General features: G+C 51.6%; 1 protein-coding gene across 8 annotated transcripts in view; it reads left to right on the plus strand.

Annotated features, from left to right (window-relative positions):
- Positions 1-18,869, plus strand: part of RNF144A (ring finger protein 144A) — a 292,455-nt gene that overhangs the window by 89,406 nt on the left and 184,180 nt on the right. For all 8 annotated transcript variants that reach the window (XM_040495994.1, XM_040495993.1, XM_040495991.1 and 5 more), the window contains 3 exons: positions 5,539-5,746; positions 11,921-12,068; positions 17,939-18,028. In XM_040495994.1, coding sequence (XP_040351928.1) covers positions 5,539-5,746; positions 11,921-12,068; positions 17,939-18,028 — 446 coding nt within the window. The remainder of the gene's footprint in view (positions 1-5,538; positions 5,747-11,920; positions 12,069-17,938; positions 18,029-18,869) is intronic.

The raw sequence follows: 18,869 nt of genomic DNA on the forward strand, positions 1-18,869 counted from the left end.
TCTCCTTCTCCTTCTCCTTCTCCTTCTCCTTCTCCTTCTCCTTCTCCCCTTCCCCCCCCCCCTTCTTTTTTCCTTAAGAAATGCTAAAGATAAAAGATTGCATTTCTTTTAGAGGCTTACTTCTGGAAAACAAAAAAGGCAGTGTGTGGCCAACTGAAAAAAAAAATAAAATCAAACAGGATTTTGATGGCATTGAAATTGTTTTCAAGAGCCTGTTTATTTAAATGCCATATATCATTTAGTTTGGGGTGGTTTACAGCTTAAATGTAATGCCATGTGATACAAGAGTCAGTATGTGGAGCTATAAAATTGATGAATTCGGATTTCTGAGACTTTCAGGCTCTCCTGAAAATATTTTCTGGAGAGAATCCTGACAGAAACTGGCAGTTATTTGGGTTACAAGAGAATTAACTTTCCTGGCCTGGAATTTAATTTAAAAATGCAGCTGGATAAATTTTCCTACCTAATAATTTTGACTTTGTTCTTTCAAATACTTTGTAATTTCCAGTGCTTTGGTTTAGTCAAAGACTTTTTCTTATAAAAACTTTGCATAAAAAGGAAGCCAGCTTGACTTAGGTTAATGGAATCTCTCAAACCCATGACTTTAGAACATTTTGCTAGCATTATGTGAAAAGTCACAAAAACACCAAGTGAACTCAGACTCAGTATGACCAAAGACCCTTCTGAATGAAGCATTAAGATGTCAGAGCTAAGGGAGGGACGGATGCCTGGGGTTCAGTCAGTTAAGCGTCTGAATTCAACTCAGGTCTTCATCTCATGTTGGTGAGTTTGAGCCCCGTGTCAGGCTCTCTGGTGACATCGTGGAGCCTGCTGGGGATTTTCTCTCCCCGTCTCCCCCCTCTCTCTCTGTCTCTTGCTGCCCTTCTCTGCCTGTCTTATTCACTGTCTCTCTCTCAAAACAAATAAATAAACTTAAAAAACAAGATGTCAGAGCTAAAAGTAAAGCTGTTACTTCCAGTTAGTGCACTGAGCAAGTTTTGAGGTAGGATCATAGAGCAAGTTTCAGCCTGTTCTGTCCTTTTGAAATGCAGCCAGGGAGGATACCCTGGAAGAAAACCCAGTTCCCAGATCTTCTGACAACAGTTAGTTACTGAACAGTTCTGTGGTGGCTTTAAGTTGCAGACATTGTCTCCATCGGGTCTTAGAATGACTCATCTGATATAACAGCCTTGATCGCTCTGCTCTCTCTTGTTTAATTGAAGTGTGGTCGACACAGCATGTTTTATTAATTTCAAGTCTAGCAACCCTGATTTTAATCTGATCTCCCCCTCTCCTCCAAGTTGGGTTTCTGACAAGCCGGAGGCTGTGGGGCTTCTTTTCCTTCCTTCCTTCCTTCCTTCCTTCCTTCCTTCCTTCCTTCCTTCCTCCCTCCCTCCCTCCCTCCCTCCCTCCCTCCCTCCCCCCCCCCCCCCCCTCCCTCCTTCCCTCCCTCCCTCTTTCTTTCTTTCTTTCTTTCTTTCTTTCTTTCTTTCTTTCTTTTTCTCTTTCTTTCTTAAAGTTTATTCATTTATTTTGAGAGAGAGAGCACAAGTGGAGTAGGGGCAGAGAGAGAGAGAGAGAGAGAGAGAGAGGGAGAGAGAGAATCCCAAGCAGGCTCCACACTGTTAGCACAGAGCCCAACGCAGGGCTCGAACTCCCAAACCGTGAGGTCATGACCTGAGCTGAAACCGAGTCAGACGCTTAACTGACTGAACCACGCGGGCGCCTCTGTTTTTTTCCCCTGAGTGCTCCCTTGCCCATCTGGAAGCCCCCAGAGGCTGGTGGAGGTAGGCTCTCTGGGAGACTCCCTCGCTTGCATGCCCCACGACGCTGTACCTGTGCTCCTGTTTGAGCTCCGCCAGGCCGGGCTGCTGGTGCTTGTTTGCGTGTTCCTCTGTCCCAAAGCCCCTGCCACCCAGAGACAGGGCCTGCAGCCTCCCGGGTTCGTCTGACAGCCGCGTGCGGGTCAGATGCATGCTGGAGGGGCGTCTTGTCCAGCATTGTGTCGGTGCTTTAAACAAGAATAGAGCCCGGAGAGATGAACCGACTTGCTGGGCTCACCCATCAGTCATCAGGCCTGACCAGAGCCAGGGATCCCCACAGGATGGAACTCACTGCCTCCGTGTCGTAGCCAGTTGGCCAGCCTGGCCAGCGGTGCCGTGAAAGCCCGTGTTAGTGAGGGACGGGACGCCAGGCACGCCCCCTCTTGTAGTGTGCTTCTCAGAGAAAACCATGTTTAAAAAAGAAAAGCGCCGTTTTTAAAAGTCTTGGGCTTTTTATAGACAGAGCAATTAGGGACCTGCTTCATTAATCTATTTTTTAAAATATTTTTAACGTTTGTTTATTTTTGAGAGATAAGAGTGCGAGCGGGGGAGGGGCAGAGAGAGAGAGAGAGAGAGAGAGAGAGAGAGAGAGAGAATCCGAAGCAGGCTCCGGGCTCTGAGCTGTCCTCACAGAGCCTGACGCGGGGCTCGAACTCACAAAATGTGAGATCATGACCTGAGCCAAAGTCAGTCACTCAACCGACTGAGCCACCCAAGCGCCCCTAATCTGTTATTCATGTATCTTTGGGAGATGGGAGCTGAGATCGGTTTCTTCTGGTATGCCAAAAAATATGCTGCTTGCCTTGTTTGACAATATATGCTATACATAGAAATGTCTATGTAAAATATTGGATATAACACATACAAGATACAACACGCGTAACGTACTTTATATATACGTGTATGTGATCGACAGGTCTAGATGTGTATACCTACGTGCGTCCTGAAAAGAATAGCGCTCTGGTGTTTCCCAGTGGATTTTCTTATTGATCGATTCCTGTCTTCTACACCAGCTGGCAAAATTCAGGAGTGGGGGTGAAGAGAGGAATATTAATAGAAGTCCAAGTCAAAAACCCTGGGGCCATATTCACAGGTTTTGTGGTGCCCTGGCAGCAGGGGAAGGATGTTTGCATTTGGCAGCTGGGACAGATTATTTGCCCTTTTGCTTCTCTGATAGGGAATCTCTCCCCAGGGGACAGGGGAGAGCCTGTCACAGCTCCACGAGGACAAAAGTCTCAAAATTTAAGTCATTGCCATGGAAACCTTAGCTGGATCTGCTCACCCTGCACTCCATGATAGAATTGGGCCTTTGAGGACGAGGCTGGCTCGTAGCTCCGTTTGCTGGGCGAGGGGGGATGGGGCACAGCCATAGGTGCATGAGGAGGGGTCACCGGCGGCGTGGGGAGCCAGCCCCTCCCTGAAGCCAGAGTAGAGGAAGGGGCAGGAGGGTCCTGGGAACCAGAGGGGTCTGCATAAGGGCAGCGTGTTCACCGAAGCTCTCAGATCAGCACTAACCACGGGGTCCATCTGGAAAGAAAACAGAACAGGCTGAGGATTTCTCTGCGTGTCACGTGGGGGTTGCTGTGCTGGGGGCCCCCATCCTGCGTCGCCCTCCCTCAGGGGCCGTGCCCGTAGGGGACCCCGGAATCTAGTTGGGGTGGAGCTGGGCTCCCCTAACACACTCACGAGCACCCAAGGCAGAGAGCCGTGTAGAAACATGAGGACGTGAATCAGGCCGGGCAGGGGGAGGGCCGAGGGGTCACCTGCCTAGCTTTAATTCCCCAGGGGGGACCTCCGTGGGGCCTTCGCTCCCTCCTCCTTTCTCCCATCCCATCAGCTGAGGCTGGCTCTGCACACATGTGCCTTGGAGGCACCACCTGGGATCTGACGGCCACAAACTTTCCTAAAAAAGCAAACCCTGAAACTCAACTGATGAGAAGAGCTGATTTTACTCATTCACTCACAATTAGGCACATCATAAAGATTTTTCATTACTCTAACAGAAATCGGTTAAAAAGCAGCACTTTTTCCTGGATTCCAGAGTTCCTTTATATTAATAGGTTCTACTAAATCTTCCCCTAGACCTACCAATGTGATGGTTTCCTGGGCCCCCCCCCCCCGATTAATTCCTCCTTCAGAAAAACAGGTCAGGGGAGGACTTGCATTTGAGCAGGAGTGGGCCAGCCATGGCCAGCTGGCCAGAGGGGCCGGGCCCATGGCCTGGCGTTATAAATAAAGCTTTATTGGAACCCTCATTTACAGATCAACATGGCTGCTTTTGTGCCCCAGGAGCAGAGCTGAGTGCTTGGAGAGAGACCGCATGACCCTCCAAGACCAAAATACTCACTGTCTACTCCTCTGCAGAAAACGTTTGCCAGTTCCCAGAATAGAAGACAGCCTTCAGGGTTGTACCTGACGCAGCTTATTCCTAGAGGGCTGAATCCGGCTTCCCTGTTTCGTTGGGGAACGTGGCACCGCCTACGTGTGTCCCGGGGCGGCCCGTGTAGGTGAAGTCTGGGCACACGTCCAGCCCACGTCCAGCCCCCCAGGCTGTGGTAGATCCCTAGTGCACACAGATCCCGTTTTCCACGCAGGTGAGCTTCACCCACCCTGGCCGTCGGTGGGTCACACGGCCAGGAGACTTGCAAGTGCCTTTCATTGCCTTCCAAGTTTCCCTGGCAAAATTCGGCGGTCTCGGGTTACTTCCCCAGAGCAACTGCTGGAAAGCTTAGAAACCAGTGGCCTACTTGAGGGCCTTTGAAAATAGTCCGTAAGCCTTTGGCCCGCGGTAGCTTTCTGGAAGAGACTTCGCATTCTGTGCGGTTTCCTGTCGGGTCCTGGCCGCTGCCCGTCACTGAGGATTCGGTGTCACCCCAGACAAGCGCTGAATGAGACGAATGACCAGGCTCACGAGGCAGGGGCAGCTCGGGACTGATGATTTAAAGACTTGCCAGTTCTGCACCGGGACACGGATGAGTGGGAACGTCAGGGTATCCTGTTTTTCAAAACGCGCTTCCTCCCTAACTTCCCTTAGTGGGGCTTCTTAGCAGTTTGGGCTCCACTTGGATGGGAAACCCGGCCCTTTCACACAGTAGTTAGCCCACGGCTTAGACTGAAATCTGGGAAGGGCGGCAGCCTTGGGCAAACGGGCCGTTTGTGGAGAAGAATTTGGCCACGTTCCTTACCTCCTCTCTCTCCGTCCCCCTTACTGGGCACCGTCCGAGCGCCTGCTGCGCGCCTCGCCCGAGGCGAGGTGGTGAGGCTGCAAGACTGAAGACACGGGCCTGACTTTAGAGAACTGCGTCCTGGGGAGGCAGACGAGGGGGCAGAAGGCCTGCCTGGACCGTGGCCTGTGGGCACTCGGAGAAAATCCTGCCCCGCCGTCGGGCAAGGCTTCCTGGATGTAACGCAGGCAGGGGCATCCCGGGTACCACCCGGGTTCAGACAGCAGCATCTCTAAAGGACTCTGAGTGTGTTTTGTGTGGGGCGGGGGGGGGGGGGGGGGGGGGCATAAGCAGGCAGTGTCTGGAGGGGAGGAGAAAGAACCAGACAGGCACCCGATCACGAAGGGCATAGGATGTCAGAGGACGTGGTCCGGACGTTCCCACCCCGTTACGGACCCGCAGCCCTGCGCCGACCAGATCCCTCAGTCCGAACATACCATGAGATCCTTCGCGTGCGGACTCTGACGTGGCTGTTTTTGTCCTTGTGCCAGAGGTGCTGCTGGACCCCTGTCGGACCTGGTGCCCTACTTCCACCTGCCAGGCCGTGTGCCAGCTCCAGGATATGGGGCTGCAGACACCCCAGCTGGTGCGGTGCAAGGCCTGTGACGTGGAATTCTGTTCTGCCTGCAAAGCCAGCTGGCACCCCGGCCAGGGCTGCCCGGAGACCATGCCCATCACTTTCCTTCCCGGAGAGACCAGGTACATTCCTCACGGGCGGCCGTGGAAGGCACGGGCCGGGGCTGGGGGCCGGGGGCCGGGGGCTGGGGGGAGGGAAGAACACGACTCCCGAAATGTGTCTCCGGAAGATCCGACTGCCATCTGCATCCGTCTCTTCCTCTTCAGCCTCATTTATAATTTTTTTTTAACGTTTATTTGTTATTGAGAAAGAGAGACAGAGCAGGGGTAGGGGAGGGGCAGCGAGAGAGGGAGACACAGAATCGGAAGCAGGCTCCAGGCTCCGAGCTGTCAGCGCAGAGCCTGACGTGGGGCTCGAACTCACAAACCGCGAGATCATGACCTGAACTGAAGGCGGATGCCCAACCGACTGAGCCGCCCAGGTGCCCTGTTCTTCAGCCTCATTTAAACCCAGGATGGTTGGTTGGTTGATTTTTCTTTTTTTTCGTTTATTTATTTTGAGAGAGAGAGAGAGAGAGAGAGAGCAAGTGGGGGAGGGGTAAAGAGACAAGGAGAGGGAGAGAGAATCCCAAGCAGGTTCCATGCTGTCAGCTCAGAGCCGGATGTGGGCTGGAACTCACGGACCATGAGATCATGACCCGAGCTGAAATCAAGAGTTAGATGCTTAACTGACTGAGCCACCCAGGCGCCCCGGCTGACTGTTTTTGAGAACCGATTACATGTCGGGTAGCGAGCAAAGCAGTGGCTCTGTAAAGTTTGTAGGACACAAACCGCACTCACTGCGGGCTTTATGACCCGTGATACCTGAAGTTTTTCCGACACTCTGTTGTCAGGAACGGGATCAGGAATGGGGGCAGGAACGGGAACCGAGTAGGTGGGCCGTGGTTATAAGTACCAGACGCATCCCCAAAAAGAGGTTCCCAGGTGCCCGAGACCAAGAGGTTACGTCTGCCTGGCAGAGGGGGTGGTCAGAAAGCCGTGGGGCGGCAGGACTGCGTCTAGGCCCTTCCGTCCGCTGGCCGGGCCCTCTGCCGGACCATCAGGTGGGCCCTGTGGCATCAGTGTGTGTGCCTTGAAGTTAAGGAGGCTGAATCACAAGAAATTGGTAATATTCAGCTATTTTTGGCCTGCAAGGTCTGTGGCACAGATGGCTCACCGAGACCACGTGGGCCCTGTGCCTGCTGAGGCTGCGTTCTTGACGGAGGGACTCCCACCATCCACCCGAACGTGTGGTCACCAGCTGCTCCCCGTTTTCTTCTCCCTGTTCTGCTGCCCCGCCCCCGCTCCTCGAAGCTCCACCTGCACAAAGTACCTACTGTTTCTTGTCCCTCGGGCACAGCCCTCCTCTCCCGAGTCTGCACGTTTGCGCCTGTGTCTGGATGCCCCTTCGCCACCCTCCTCCTTTACCTGGAGTCGACTCGCCACCCTGGAAGGCACGGCTCAGGTCCGTCCTTTGTCAGGCTGCCCAGCTCCCAGGGTGGGGCTGGTGACCCCACCCTCTGTGCCCCCACTGGAGATTGGCCTGCCTGGATTACGAGGCCAGCCAGACTGTGCCCTGGGGCATCCGTTTACGTGGCCGATTCCTCCACGAGGCTGAGCTCCTGACATCACAGCCTGTGTTGGTTTGAACTCTCGTCGCCGCAGATCTTGGCATATACAGCAGGCACTCAAATGCTCGAACGAGTCACTTACCTCGTATTTTAGGTTCTTAATGTTTCGTAACTTTGCAAGAAGAAACACACTTCTGTGTGGTCAGAGTGCACATCGCTGGGAGAGCTGAGTGTCCAGGGTGGGGACCAGGTAAGGAGGAGGCGGGTGGGCAACCCGGTTACCTGTTTAAAAGAAAACACCCAGGGCACCTGGGTAGATCGGTTAAGCATCCAATTCTTGACTTCAGCTCAGGTCATGATCTCAAGGTTCCTGGGATGGAGCCCGCGTCAGGCTTGGGATTCTGTCTCTCTGTTTCTCTCTCTCAAAATAAATAAATAAATGTTTTAAAAAATTAAAAAAAGAGAGAGAGAGAGAGAGAAACTCAGTAAGTGAATGGGTTTCTACATTCTGTTAAGAAGGAAAATCGGGAGTGAGAAAGAGTTGATGCCCCATCCTGGGTGGGGTGGAGGAGGGACCCAGCCGTGATTGTGATGTTTCTTAAGCGTAGAACCTTCAGATTGAAGCTGGTGAGTGTTGGGAGCCTGATGACTTAGTATTTCTTCACCTGTGATGTTCTGGTCTCTTCAGGTCATTGGAGAGGGCGACAGCCATTGCACCCTGTACACGTGTATTAAATCATCACATTGTACACCTCGCAAAGAACAAAAACAAAAGTGAAAAATATCACATTTTGCATAGTAAAAAAAAAAAAAAAATGGCACAGGGAAATTTAGATCCAAATCCACCAGTCTCATTTTGCGGAAACGTAAACATCAAAAGATGTCACATAAAAAATCTGAATTTCTGGCTCGCAGAGCCACACTGAGCCATCCTGCATCCCCAATTCCTGGCAGTCGCTGGAGCCCAGAAGCAGCCGGCTCTTTAGAAGGGGGTTTGTGCTGTCTTTAGCCTGCGAAGTCCTGACCACACCCTCTTGCTCGCTGGCCCTGGGGCTGATGGCAGGTGGCGTTTGTAACTGAGGTACACTCAGCTGTTTTCATTGCGGTAGGGTTGTTTCCCCCGTTCCCTTCACCGCTTGACCGGTGTCAGCGGCTGTGTTGGCCTGTCTACCCCTTAAAGACATCAGAACATGCGTGGGCGCCTGGGTGGCTTAGTCGGGTAAGCGTCCGACTCTAGACTCTAGATTTCAGCTCAGGTCGTGATCTTGATGGGGTTCTTGAGCAAACGGCTAAGAAAGAATTCTTGAGATGTCTTTGGTGCGAAAAGGTGAGGGGACAGGACCGTGGACAGACAGAGCTGCACCGGGGTTGTGAGGCGTGACTGATTATATACTTTGAGGTTGGGGTGAGGGATGGCGTAAGTCTCTAAGGAATTTGAAAGCAAGGCTTTCAGGACCTTGGAGTAGCTGCTGTTAAGATAAGGTTACTTTTAGTCTTTAGTAAAACAAAAACATTAAGGAAGTGAGGCAGCCATGAGTTCCTTGGCCTGACTCAAGGAACCTGCATGTTTCAGCTCTATCTGTGGGCTGTGAGTTGTAAGGAGATTTAATCTAAGCTACATTTCTCTTGCCTTTGTTTTTCTCCTCAATCTCAAGGTTCGAGGGCTCGAGCCCCTCATCGGGCTCTATGCTGGGGGCATGGAGCCTGCTTGGGATTCTCTCTCCCTCTCTCTGCCCCTCCCCAGCTTTATCTGTGTCTCTCTCAGATGAATAAACTTAAAAAAAAAATAAACGCATAAACACATCAGAACGTGCAGATCATGAGGAAGCTGTCAAGGGCTCCTATCTGCCTTCATAACTTTGAATTTCTGGTGAGAGTTGTCATTAATAGAAATTTGAGATATAATTCAAATGCCAAAATATGTTTGAAAACCATTGTCCGTACCGTGTAAATTTCTATACATGCCACAACACACCAGAGCTTACATATTTTAACTGTTTCCATTTTTTTTTTTTTTTTTAGTTTATTTTTATTTATTTTGAGAGACAGAGAGAGAGACTGAGCTTGAGCAGGGGAGGGGCAGAGAGAGAGTATCCCAAGCAGGCTCCATACTGTCAGCACAGAGACCAACTTGGGACTCGATCCCCAGACCTGTGAGATCATGACTTGAGCCGAAACCAAGAGTCAGTGGCTCAACTGACCGAGCCACCCAGGCGCCTCTGTCTTTTTTTTTTAATGTTTATTTATTTGGAGAGAGAGCGAGTGGGAGAGGGGAAGGGCAGAGAGGGAGAGAGAGAATCCCAAGCAGTTTCTGTGTTGTCAGCACAGAGCCCAGTGCAGTGCGGGCTCGATCTCATGAACTGTGAGATCATGACCTGAGCCGAAATCAAGAGCTGGACGCACAACTGACCGAGCCCCCCCTCCCCCGGCACCCCTAACTGTTTCCGTTTTAAAAAGTCTCCCTGAGAGAGGGTCTTCACTCTCCACTGATGTTACGCCCCCTCCCCGTTCATGAATCATGTGAGAAGATTGGTTTTCATGACGTGAAGGTCACTGCCGGCTTTCAAACTGAAACGGTGTTATCTAAGCTGATAGCCGGCTTCAGTCACGGATCTGGTGACTTTTTGGCTCTCTGCAGAAACCAGATTCACGTTCAGGAGCGGCCGGCTCGCGTCGTGTCCGGTCCTGCCGGAGGCTCCCGCAGGGTTACCTCGCCCGCGCCTGTGACTGTGACCGCCCTGGTTCATTCTAAGTCACGTGTGCAACCAGCCTGTGGGGCGTTTTGCCTTCCCTTTAGAGAAGAGTTTGAGCCACAGACAGTGTCATCTTTCGGTGACAGCTTAACAAGCACTGCCACCTACTGCGGGCCTTGCTACCCCTGTGCCGGGTTCCGTGTGAATGTACTACACGCATGGAGACCCTTTCGAGCTCCACAACAGCCTCCGATGGGGAGGCACCAGCCTCGTTTCTAGTGGTGGAAGGGGGACACTAACACTGGTGATACCCGAGTGGCAGGGCCGGGACTCACGTGTCTCTAGACCCGGGGCTCCTCACCGACAGCCTGCCTCCTCCCAGCATGTCCTCCCTGGTCACCTGCTAGTGAACAGAACAGAACCGCGTTCAGCTGGAGCCCAGGCCTCACGGACGAGGAGCCTCCACTGATCATCAGATTAGCTCTACTGAAGTCAAACCGTTTTTGATCGTTGCATTTACTGTGATGCCTGTGGAAGATCCGCCAGCCAGAACGCACCCAAAATGCCAGAATTTGCCCACTCTCAGTGAACGTATGCTCATGAACACATGGGGTTCCGGAAGGGTTGCTCGGTCCCAGGGGCAGATCATTTTTCCCCTGGCGGTGTTGGTCTGATATAGCGGGTTCAGCTAATGCGGCAAACGTGTTGCCATGACCCGTGATAACTTCTTGTAGCAGTTAACCATTTATCCTTCCAGATGTTTCCATGCATGTTTGTTTAGCCTTCCCTTTCAATTTAATAGCGTGGGATGGACCGTCACACCGACGCATCTGTGTCATGTCTTTATTAGCATAGAATGGTTGCTTTCATGTATCGGTCACTTCACCCATGCTTGGTGCTATGCTGGGCTCCTGTCACGCGTCACTGTCTAGCATGCGCACGCTGGGAGGGCTGAGGCCTGGAGCGGCTCTTACACCACACGTGACCCCAGAGAGCTTGTCTGCAGAGAGCCAGCACGTGACCCCAGGCCTGCAGCCCCTCACGCTAACCACCTGACTCCCCAGCCCCTCAGGACAACCGGACTTGCCAGGAAAGCGATTCTGTCAAGACAGGCCCAGTAGATCTAATTAAACGATGATCATGTATCTGTAACCATTTTTTCTGATAATAGCAAAGTGTATAAAAATTGTCATCGATCCTTTGGAAATTATACAGATACATGAATAAGGAACATACAATTTGACCATAATCCCATTACACAGACACCGTCATTATAGGCCTTTGCCATAGTTTCTCTCTCTTTTTTTTTTTTTATAATTTTATGTATTTATTTTTAATGTTTTATTTTATTTGAGAGAGAGCGAGTGGGGGAGAGAGAGAAAGATTTTTTTTTTAAGTTTTAATGTTTATTTATTTTTGAGAGCAAGAGAGAGCAAGCGGGGAAGGGACAGAGAGAGAGGGAGACACAGAATCCAAGGCAGGTTCCAGGCTCCAAGCTGTCAGCACAGAACCTGACGTGGGGCTCGAACCCACGAACCGTGAGATCAGGACCTGAGCCGAAGTCGGGTGCTTAAGGACTGATCCACCCAGGCGCCCTGCCATAATTTCTTTTGTTAGTCTACACATATCTAAACGTGAATGCCTCCTGACACTGCTTTTTCCTCCCCCGCTGAACCCAACTGGCTGACCCACAGTTTCTTTGGTGATTGTTTTCTGGAGGGTTAGCTTCATCGGTTTCACTCTGTAACATCTGATAAGCAGGGGGGGCGGGTGATGGGCATCGCTGGGGGCACCTATTGGGATGAGCACTGGATGTTGTATGGGAACCAATTTGACAATAAATTTCATATTAAAACAAAATAAAAAAAAAAGAGAAGGGGCCTCGTCCCCTCTGGCTGAACTAGAGCTTGCAGCCTGGCCCTGCCCACGCCTCTCCCCTCCCCTCCCCTTCCCGGGCCCCGCTGAGCAGATCACTGACAGACTCTCTCCCGCAGCTCTGCTTTCAAACTGGAGGAGGACGACGCGCCCATCAAGCGGTGCCCCAAGTGCAAGGTGTACATCGAGCGGGACGAAGGGTGCGCACAGATGATGTGTAAGAACTGCAAGCACGCCTTCTGCTGGTACTGCCTCGAGTCTCTGGACGTGAGTAGAGCCTCTGGGTGCGAAACCCACCTGCTGCCCTGAGGAGCTTAGAGAGTGTGCCCGGGGGAAGCCGAAAGAACATTATCAGATGTTTTTCTGTGCTTCTGAAAATATTAATTCCCCCAGTGCAGTGGTGCCAGAAGATGGCAATTCGTGCAGGGGTTCCAGAAGCAAAAGGGTGGCTCAGCCTTGGATTGAGCCTGGGCAGGTGGGGGGCGGGGTCTCAAGGTCTTTGGTTTTGTCTGCGGGGACCATCTGGGCTCAGTCTGCTGTAACTGAACACCAGAGAGTGGGCGCTGGGACAACAGGCATTGATTCTGGAGTCCAGTAGCAGATTCGGTTCCTGGCTCTTGACCTCCCTCGGTGCCCAGAGAGGCAAGAGAGCCCTCCTCCTGGTTTATGGACGGCCGCCTTCTCACTGTGTCCTCACGTAGCAGAGAGACAGATTGGTGTCTCCTCGTTGAATAAGGGCACTGACCCCATCCTGGGGCACCCACCCGTCTCGTGACCTCATCTAACCATCTAATCACCTCCCAAAGATGCCACCTTTGGACACCATCACGTGGGGGATTCAGGCTTCAATGTATGAATTTGAGGGGGAGGGGAGGATGCAAACACGCAGGCCAAAGCAGGAGTGTTAGTGGAATAGGAAGGGTAAACAGAGGCAGGGCACTGGGGAACATGTTGGCAGTGGCACAGTTCAGTGACCTTCTGTCACCCACAGGGCAGAAAAACATACACTCTGTGCCATCTGGCAGCATGGAAGTTTCTAGCCTCATATGGCCACCTTCTCCCAAGTGTGCCCTGTGCTGAATGTGTCCCGAGCACTCTGTACCCCAGTAGCTCTGCATGTGCTAAGTCCCCACCGAGAGCACACAACCCTCCCCTCTCGAAGCACCTGGTTTTCTCTGGAGCTTCAAGGCCAGATGCAAAGGATACTGATTTCAGTTTGATGTTCTTCTTCAACCGTATGAGGAGATTGGGCATCTTGCCAAAATGATGACATTCTGACTTTAGTTTTACAAGAGTTTATTTGTACATAGGTTTTTATTTATTTTTTTTTAATTTTATTTTGAGAGAGAGGGCGTGTGCAGAGTGGCAGAGATAGGGAGACCGAAGGAGAGAGAATCCTAAGCAGGCTCTACACTGTCAGCTCAGAGCCCGACTCAGGGTGCGAAATCATGAACCACAAGATCAGGACCTGAGCCGAAACCAAGAGTTGGCCACTCAACCCACTGAGCCACCCAGGTGCCCCCGTACATAGGTTTTTAAAACTATAATTAAGGGGCGCCTGGGTGGCTCAGTCAGTTGAGCGTCTGCCTTCAGCTCAGGTCATGGTCTCACACTCCATGAGTTCTAGCCCCGCGTCGGGCTCTGTGCTGACGGCTCGGAGCCTGGAGTCTGCTTCGGATTCTGTGTCTCCCTCTCTCTCTGCCCCTCCCCTGCTCATGCTCTGTCTCTCTCTGTCTCAAAAATAAATAAAACATTAAAAAAATTAAAAAAAAAACCCAAACTATCATTAAGTACCAGAAATGATCATCTGTTAAAATCATTACGATCAGTGACAGTCCAAGCAAATCAAGTCCCGTGTCCTGTGTGTTTGTGTATGTATGTCCTGGACAGCAAGGATGACTGTGTGCAACTCTTCTAAAACTAGTGAAAGAGAGGAGGGGTTGCCACACACCCCTGCTTTCCATCGCTAGGAGTTCATTTGCTCACAGCCTGCCCCTGCTACCCTAACTGATATCACTCTGCTGGTCTGGGTGAGTGTCCCTCTCAGGGGCTACATGAGAGTGGTCAGTTACCTTGAGAGTTTGCCTGTCATCCTCAGGACGGGCCTACGGATTGTCAGGAATATACGTGCATATTTGAGATGGAATCTTAAAGAAGGTAACAGATCTGTAACCTAAGGGCCATCTTTAAAAATATTAGATTGCTTTTGTGTTGTTTTTTGGAAAAGGCTTCTGTTCCTTTATTAACTTTCAGTTATGAAATGTACAGCAGAACCGTGTGTAGCTGAACATATCTCAGTGAGTCATCACCTGTTTTCTCTCCTGGAGGCTTCCTTTTCTCATCCTAGGCAAGTTTCATAAATCGGTTTGGCAAGGTTAATCTTCTTTAGCGTAGATCCAAACAAGTTTGTTCTATGACCTTGCGTGGTGGGGAGAGATGTTAGAAGGATGTCTCAAGCGCCGCAAAGTCCTTGGGGCCTTAAAGTTCTTACAACTGTATGTATATAAAATTATATGTGGCCTTTCTCTACGTTATGCCTATGATTTTGCATTTTTACCATAATCCAATTTGGGGGGAAATCTGATTTTTAAATTCTGATGTTATCATCTAGTATCTGGTCTTCAATTTGCCACTCCTTGCAACTTTTCCTACAGGGGAAAGGAAGGGAAATGCCAGTTGTGTTACATGTTAGCAAATCTCCTGGGAGACTTTTCTGGGGACGGATTGAAAAGGAGCTGACAACAGGTTTAGTTTCGGTTGGGGGTGGGGAGGGGAGATCACTGTGCTGCCTTGATGAAGTTACAAGAAAGGGAATGGTCTCCGTTGAACACAAAGCTGTTGGCTCTGCTCTGGTCCCTGGAGAAACACCCCGTCTGTCTGTCTTTCTGTCTGTCTGACTCCGTTCTGAGGCCCGGGTTCCCCCACCCTGTGCAGAAGGCCTGGACCCTCCTGGCTCTGCCTGAACTGATGACAGAGGAACGGCTCTGCCCGTTTCCACCTTGAGAGTCATCATCCTCCTGGCCAAGTGCTTCCTGTTAGTCTCTGTAAAGGAAGAGCTGCTGAAAAATGACCCTGTGGCTTAGAAAGCAGATTCTCAAGGAAAGCGAGTCTGCCCTGGGGCCATTGATCAGGGACAATAACCATGATTTAAGACGAGTGCATGAGCACATGGCTGGAAGCCGGGAGTGCTTCTAAGACAGGAGTGCACTTTACTGGTCTTTCTCATCTCGGGAACTTCTCCACCCGAGACAGCCTCTTGCACATGTACACGTCGAGGAGTTATAAATCACATCAGGCTGCTTCCTTCCATTGTGGGCCTTATTCTCCTCTCTGCACCTGGCCCGGACCCTCACTGGTGTGCAGGTCGTGCTCCCCCTGCTCCCCGCCATCGCCACACAGTTGAAAGGGACACATGTACTCTCTTCCTTTTATTTTTTGGGGGGATAGTTTTTATTGAAGTAATTGTTACATGGCCCACCCTGTGCAATTTGTTCTACAAACCCATTTTATTTAAAAATTTTTTTTAACATTCATTCATTTTTGAAAGACAGAGACAGAGCACAAATGGGGGAGAGCTAGAGAGAGAGGGAGACAGAATCAGAAGCAGGCTCCAGGCTCCGAGCTTTCAGCACAGAGCCCGACGTGGGGCTCCAACTCAAACCGTGAGATCATGACCTGAGCCAACATTGGCCGCTTAACCAACTGAGCCACCCAGGCTCCCCAAACTCATTTGATTTACTACACGCGTTCTGTCTGTGGGAGTTGGAATTAGTTTGCGAGCAGAATTTGTTCTGGAAACATGCTTGTAATCCAAAGCATTTGTATATCAGAGTGAATTTCAAGAACCATTGGCTCAGTTGTGATCACGTGATGTTCGGCATCGCGTAGGTCTCCTATTGGAAGACATCTCTGGTTTATCAAGTTAAAGTTTATTAGAAACGTGTGCTCGTCTTCGTGGGATGCTCCCAGAACAAGTGACTTGCAATCCAAGGTTTTATTGTACTTCCTTTTCTCAAGGGGAATCCGGGAAGATTTAATGGTTTTTACTCTTTGATCTTTCAGTCTCTAAAAGACAACAGTCTGGGGGGAGAACCCACTGGTGCAAGCCCGAATTTGACACAAAAGGCCTGGGGGGGATTTACTTTTATCCTTGAATCTCTCCATGATTGCAGCTTTCTGCTCAGGTGCCATTGTTTCTGTTTCCAGCCAGGGGCTCAATGAAACTTCCCTGAAGGATAGTAAGGGAAATGTTGGCCTCCCACAAAAATACACCTGGATTCCTGGCAGGGCCTGGGGTGGGGGTGGGGGGTTCTGCCCCAGGGCTTCGCCAGGAAGCTTAACATCACAATGAAATCAAGTGTGTTTTGTAAAAGCGTCTTCGAGTGCTTTAGTCAGGTGTAAGAAAGGACCTATTTGAACAAGCTTTTCATTCTGTTCCGGAAGCTGGCCCCCAGCGTCCAGGCTCCACTGGACTCCTTTGAGCAGAGGCTGGGGTGGAGGCTGTCTCCAGGAGGCTGGCGGAGTCCATGATCTTGAGGAGCTAGTGATCGCCCCCCCCCCCCCCCCCCCCCCCCCCCCCCCCCCCGTTTTTTTTTTTTTTTTTTTTTTTGTATTTCAGAAAACAAATTCAAAAGCTGTTCAGGAGCCTCCGGTACAAGGCCTTATGATAGTCCGTCTGGGAAAATGAGACATAGCAATGAAACATTAATTTCAGTGTATGAGTAAGTTAATATCAGGATGAAGGAGGGCGTAATTCAGAGTTCAAGGAAGCGCGGGGGCTTCGCGGTGGACAGACGCCGTCAGGAGTAGCTTCACAGCAGATGAAGCACCGGCTGGAAGAAGCTTTGTGTCCACGTGTACCTAGGCTTCCTTCCACAGTCGCGGGGACCGGTGGAGGCCCTGAGGCAGGAGCCGCAGACTGGCACGGCAACTCCCGCAGAAGCTTCTTGCTGCTGCCCCAGAAAAGCCAGGGTCTGCTGATGTGGGTGTGCATTCTGGCACTGCGAGGGTGGCCCGGAAAAGCCCCAGATTTTCTGCCAGCGTCGTTCTCAGGATGAGCCGAGGGCCTGGGGACGGCGGCCGCCCAGTCCGGTTCCGACAGAGCTGGGTTTAAGGGCCGGGCACACACGGCTGATGTCTGGCTCCGCGGGGCTCGCGGAAGAGTGACTTCGGGGCCTCTCCGAGACCCGGGGCCCTGTGCTCATTCATCCCTTTCTCAGGGGGAAGCCGGCTCTTTACACCCCCAGTTTAAATGAGCACGCGGCCCTGGGCCCCTCCTCTGCACTGTTTACTGGGCTGTTGTTTTTCGTGTTCAACAGGAGAGAAACGGCATTTCCTGCGGGAGTTGGGGGAGCGGAGGGTTTTGTGTGCAAAGCCCCTTCCTGCTCACTTGGCGCGGGCTCGGGATTTGGGGGCCGAGCGCTGAGCCCCGAACATAGTTAGAGACTGTCCCCGGCTGAGGGTCCCCATCCCAAGAACCTGACAGCGATCAGACGGGAGGTGAGGGTGGGAGGTGAGAGCGCCCGGAGGGAGGCAGGAACAGGATGTTTCCGTGGGTCAGAACTCACTTCAGACATCTGGAGGAGTTGGAGGCGGCAGATGGTTCCCGAGCTGCTTGCTGCTGAGGAATGAGTAGGTTTTCGTGGTCTGAGCTGAAAGGAAGCCGCACTTCCCAGGTGGGAAACCCGGCACTAATGGAGGAGGATGAACCGGAGATCAAGAGAATCATCTAATCCGGGGGTAATCCTGCCGGGCGGGTGGCCGGCCGGAGGATGTAAAGGCAGCCGAGCTCTGGGGGCATCAAACACAGCCAGGCCGGGGAGTGGCTGGCGGAGTAGCTGGGGCCTCTGACCTACTTGTTCACAAGCCCCACTGCACTGAGAGCCTCTCCCCTGCAAAAGCCAGAGATCTGGGGCAGGGCTCCCTCTAGTGCCCGAGGCCACGTCCCGTTGGGGAGGCCACGGGGAGAGAATGGAGGAGGGAGGTCCCCAGGAGGCAGCCCGGTGCTGTGGGTGTGAGCCCTTTCTCTGTGCCCCCCACCCTGCGCCCCTGTCCCCCACTTACTTTGGCCCAGGCAGGACTCACTCGCTGAACTTCGAGGAACCTGCCATCCACCCTGCTCTCTCTCCTCTTCCCAGGATGACTTCCTCCTGATCCATTACGATAAAGGACCGTGCCGGAACAAGCTGGGCCATTCCAGGGCATCTGTGATCTGGCATCGGACACAGGTAGGAGGTGACTCACCTGGAACTTTGATCCCCGGAAGAGAGAGTGTGTGTGCGAGCCAGTTGGTTGGAGACGTGCTGTTTAGAAAAGTAGAGCTAGTAAAGGTGGGTCCTGCCCGAACTTTTCTTGCTCTGCGATTGTGCTTCTGGTAGCCCTGGCCCAAAGTTGTGGCAAATAGGCATCGCGTTTGGCGCATGGTGGTTCTTGGAACGTCGGACTGTAGGTTTCTTGCACCTTACTCATGGCTTTGGCGGTGATCCATTCTGTCGGTTAATTCTTGCATGGCCCTTTATGAAGAGCTTTTTTTCTAGAAGCCTGGAGGTAAGCAAGTTAGTCACAGGAAAGAAAAACAGAAAGAAAGGAAAAAGTCCCTACCTGGTGGTGTCTGAGCAGCAGCCTGTGGGGTTTACAGAGGGCCAGTGCATTAATATTCATTCATACTTTCAACATGCATTTATTTCCTGCTGCGTGCCGGGCGCTATCCTAGGACAGGGTATTCACTGGAAGAATAAGATTCATCTGTCTTATTCACTGGAACACTTCCAGTGAGTAAGATAGATGTACTCCAGTGAATAAGATAGATGCGTGCCGTGTATAATACACCGGCAGGACATACGTGATAGGAGTTCAACTGTGGAGGGGATGTGATGGGGACTGCGTGGTCGGGAAGGGCCATTCGGTGGTACCCGTGGTGGAGTGCTGAGTGGTATTAACCCTAAAAATAAAGCTTCCAGCTATTTTACCAACAAAAATGGGTTTATTTGGGAATAGCCTGGAAATGCAGCTTGGGACATACAAGCTACAGCCAAATCACAGACCAGTCTGGAGAGCAAAGGGGAGGAA

The sequence above is a fragment of the Herpailurus yagouaroundi genome, unplaced genomic scaffold, assembly GCF_014898765.1.
Source record: "Herpailurus yagouaroundi ecotype Mexico unplaced genomic scaffold, PumYag 188, whole genome shotgun sequence".
NCBI classification, from domain to species: Eukaryota; Metazoa; Chordata; class Mammalia; order Carnivora; family Felidae; genus Herpailurus; species Herpailurus yagouaroundi.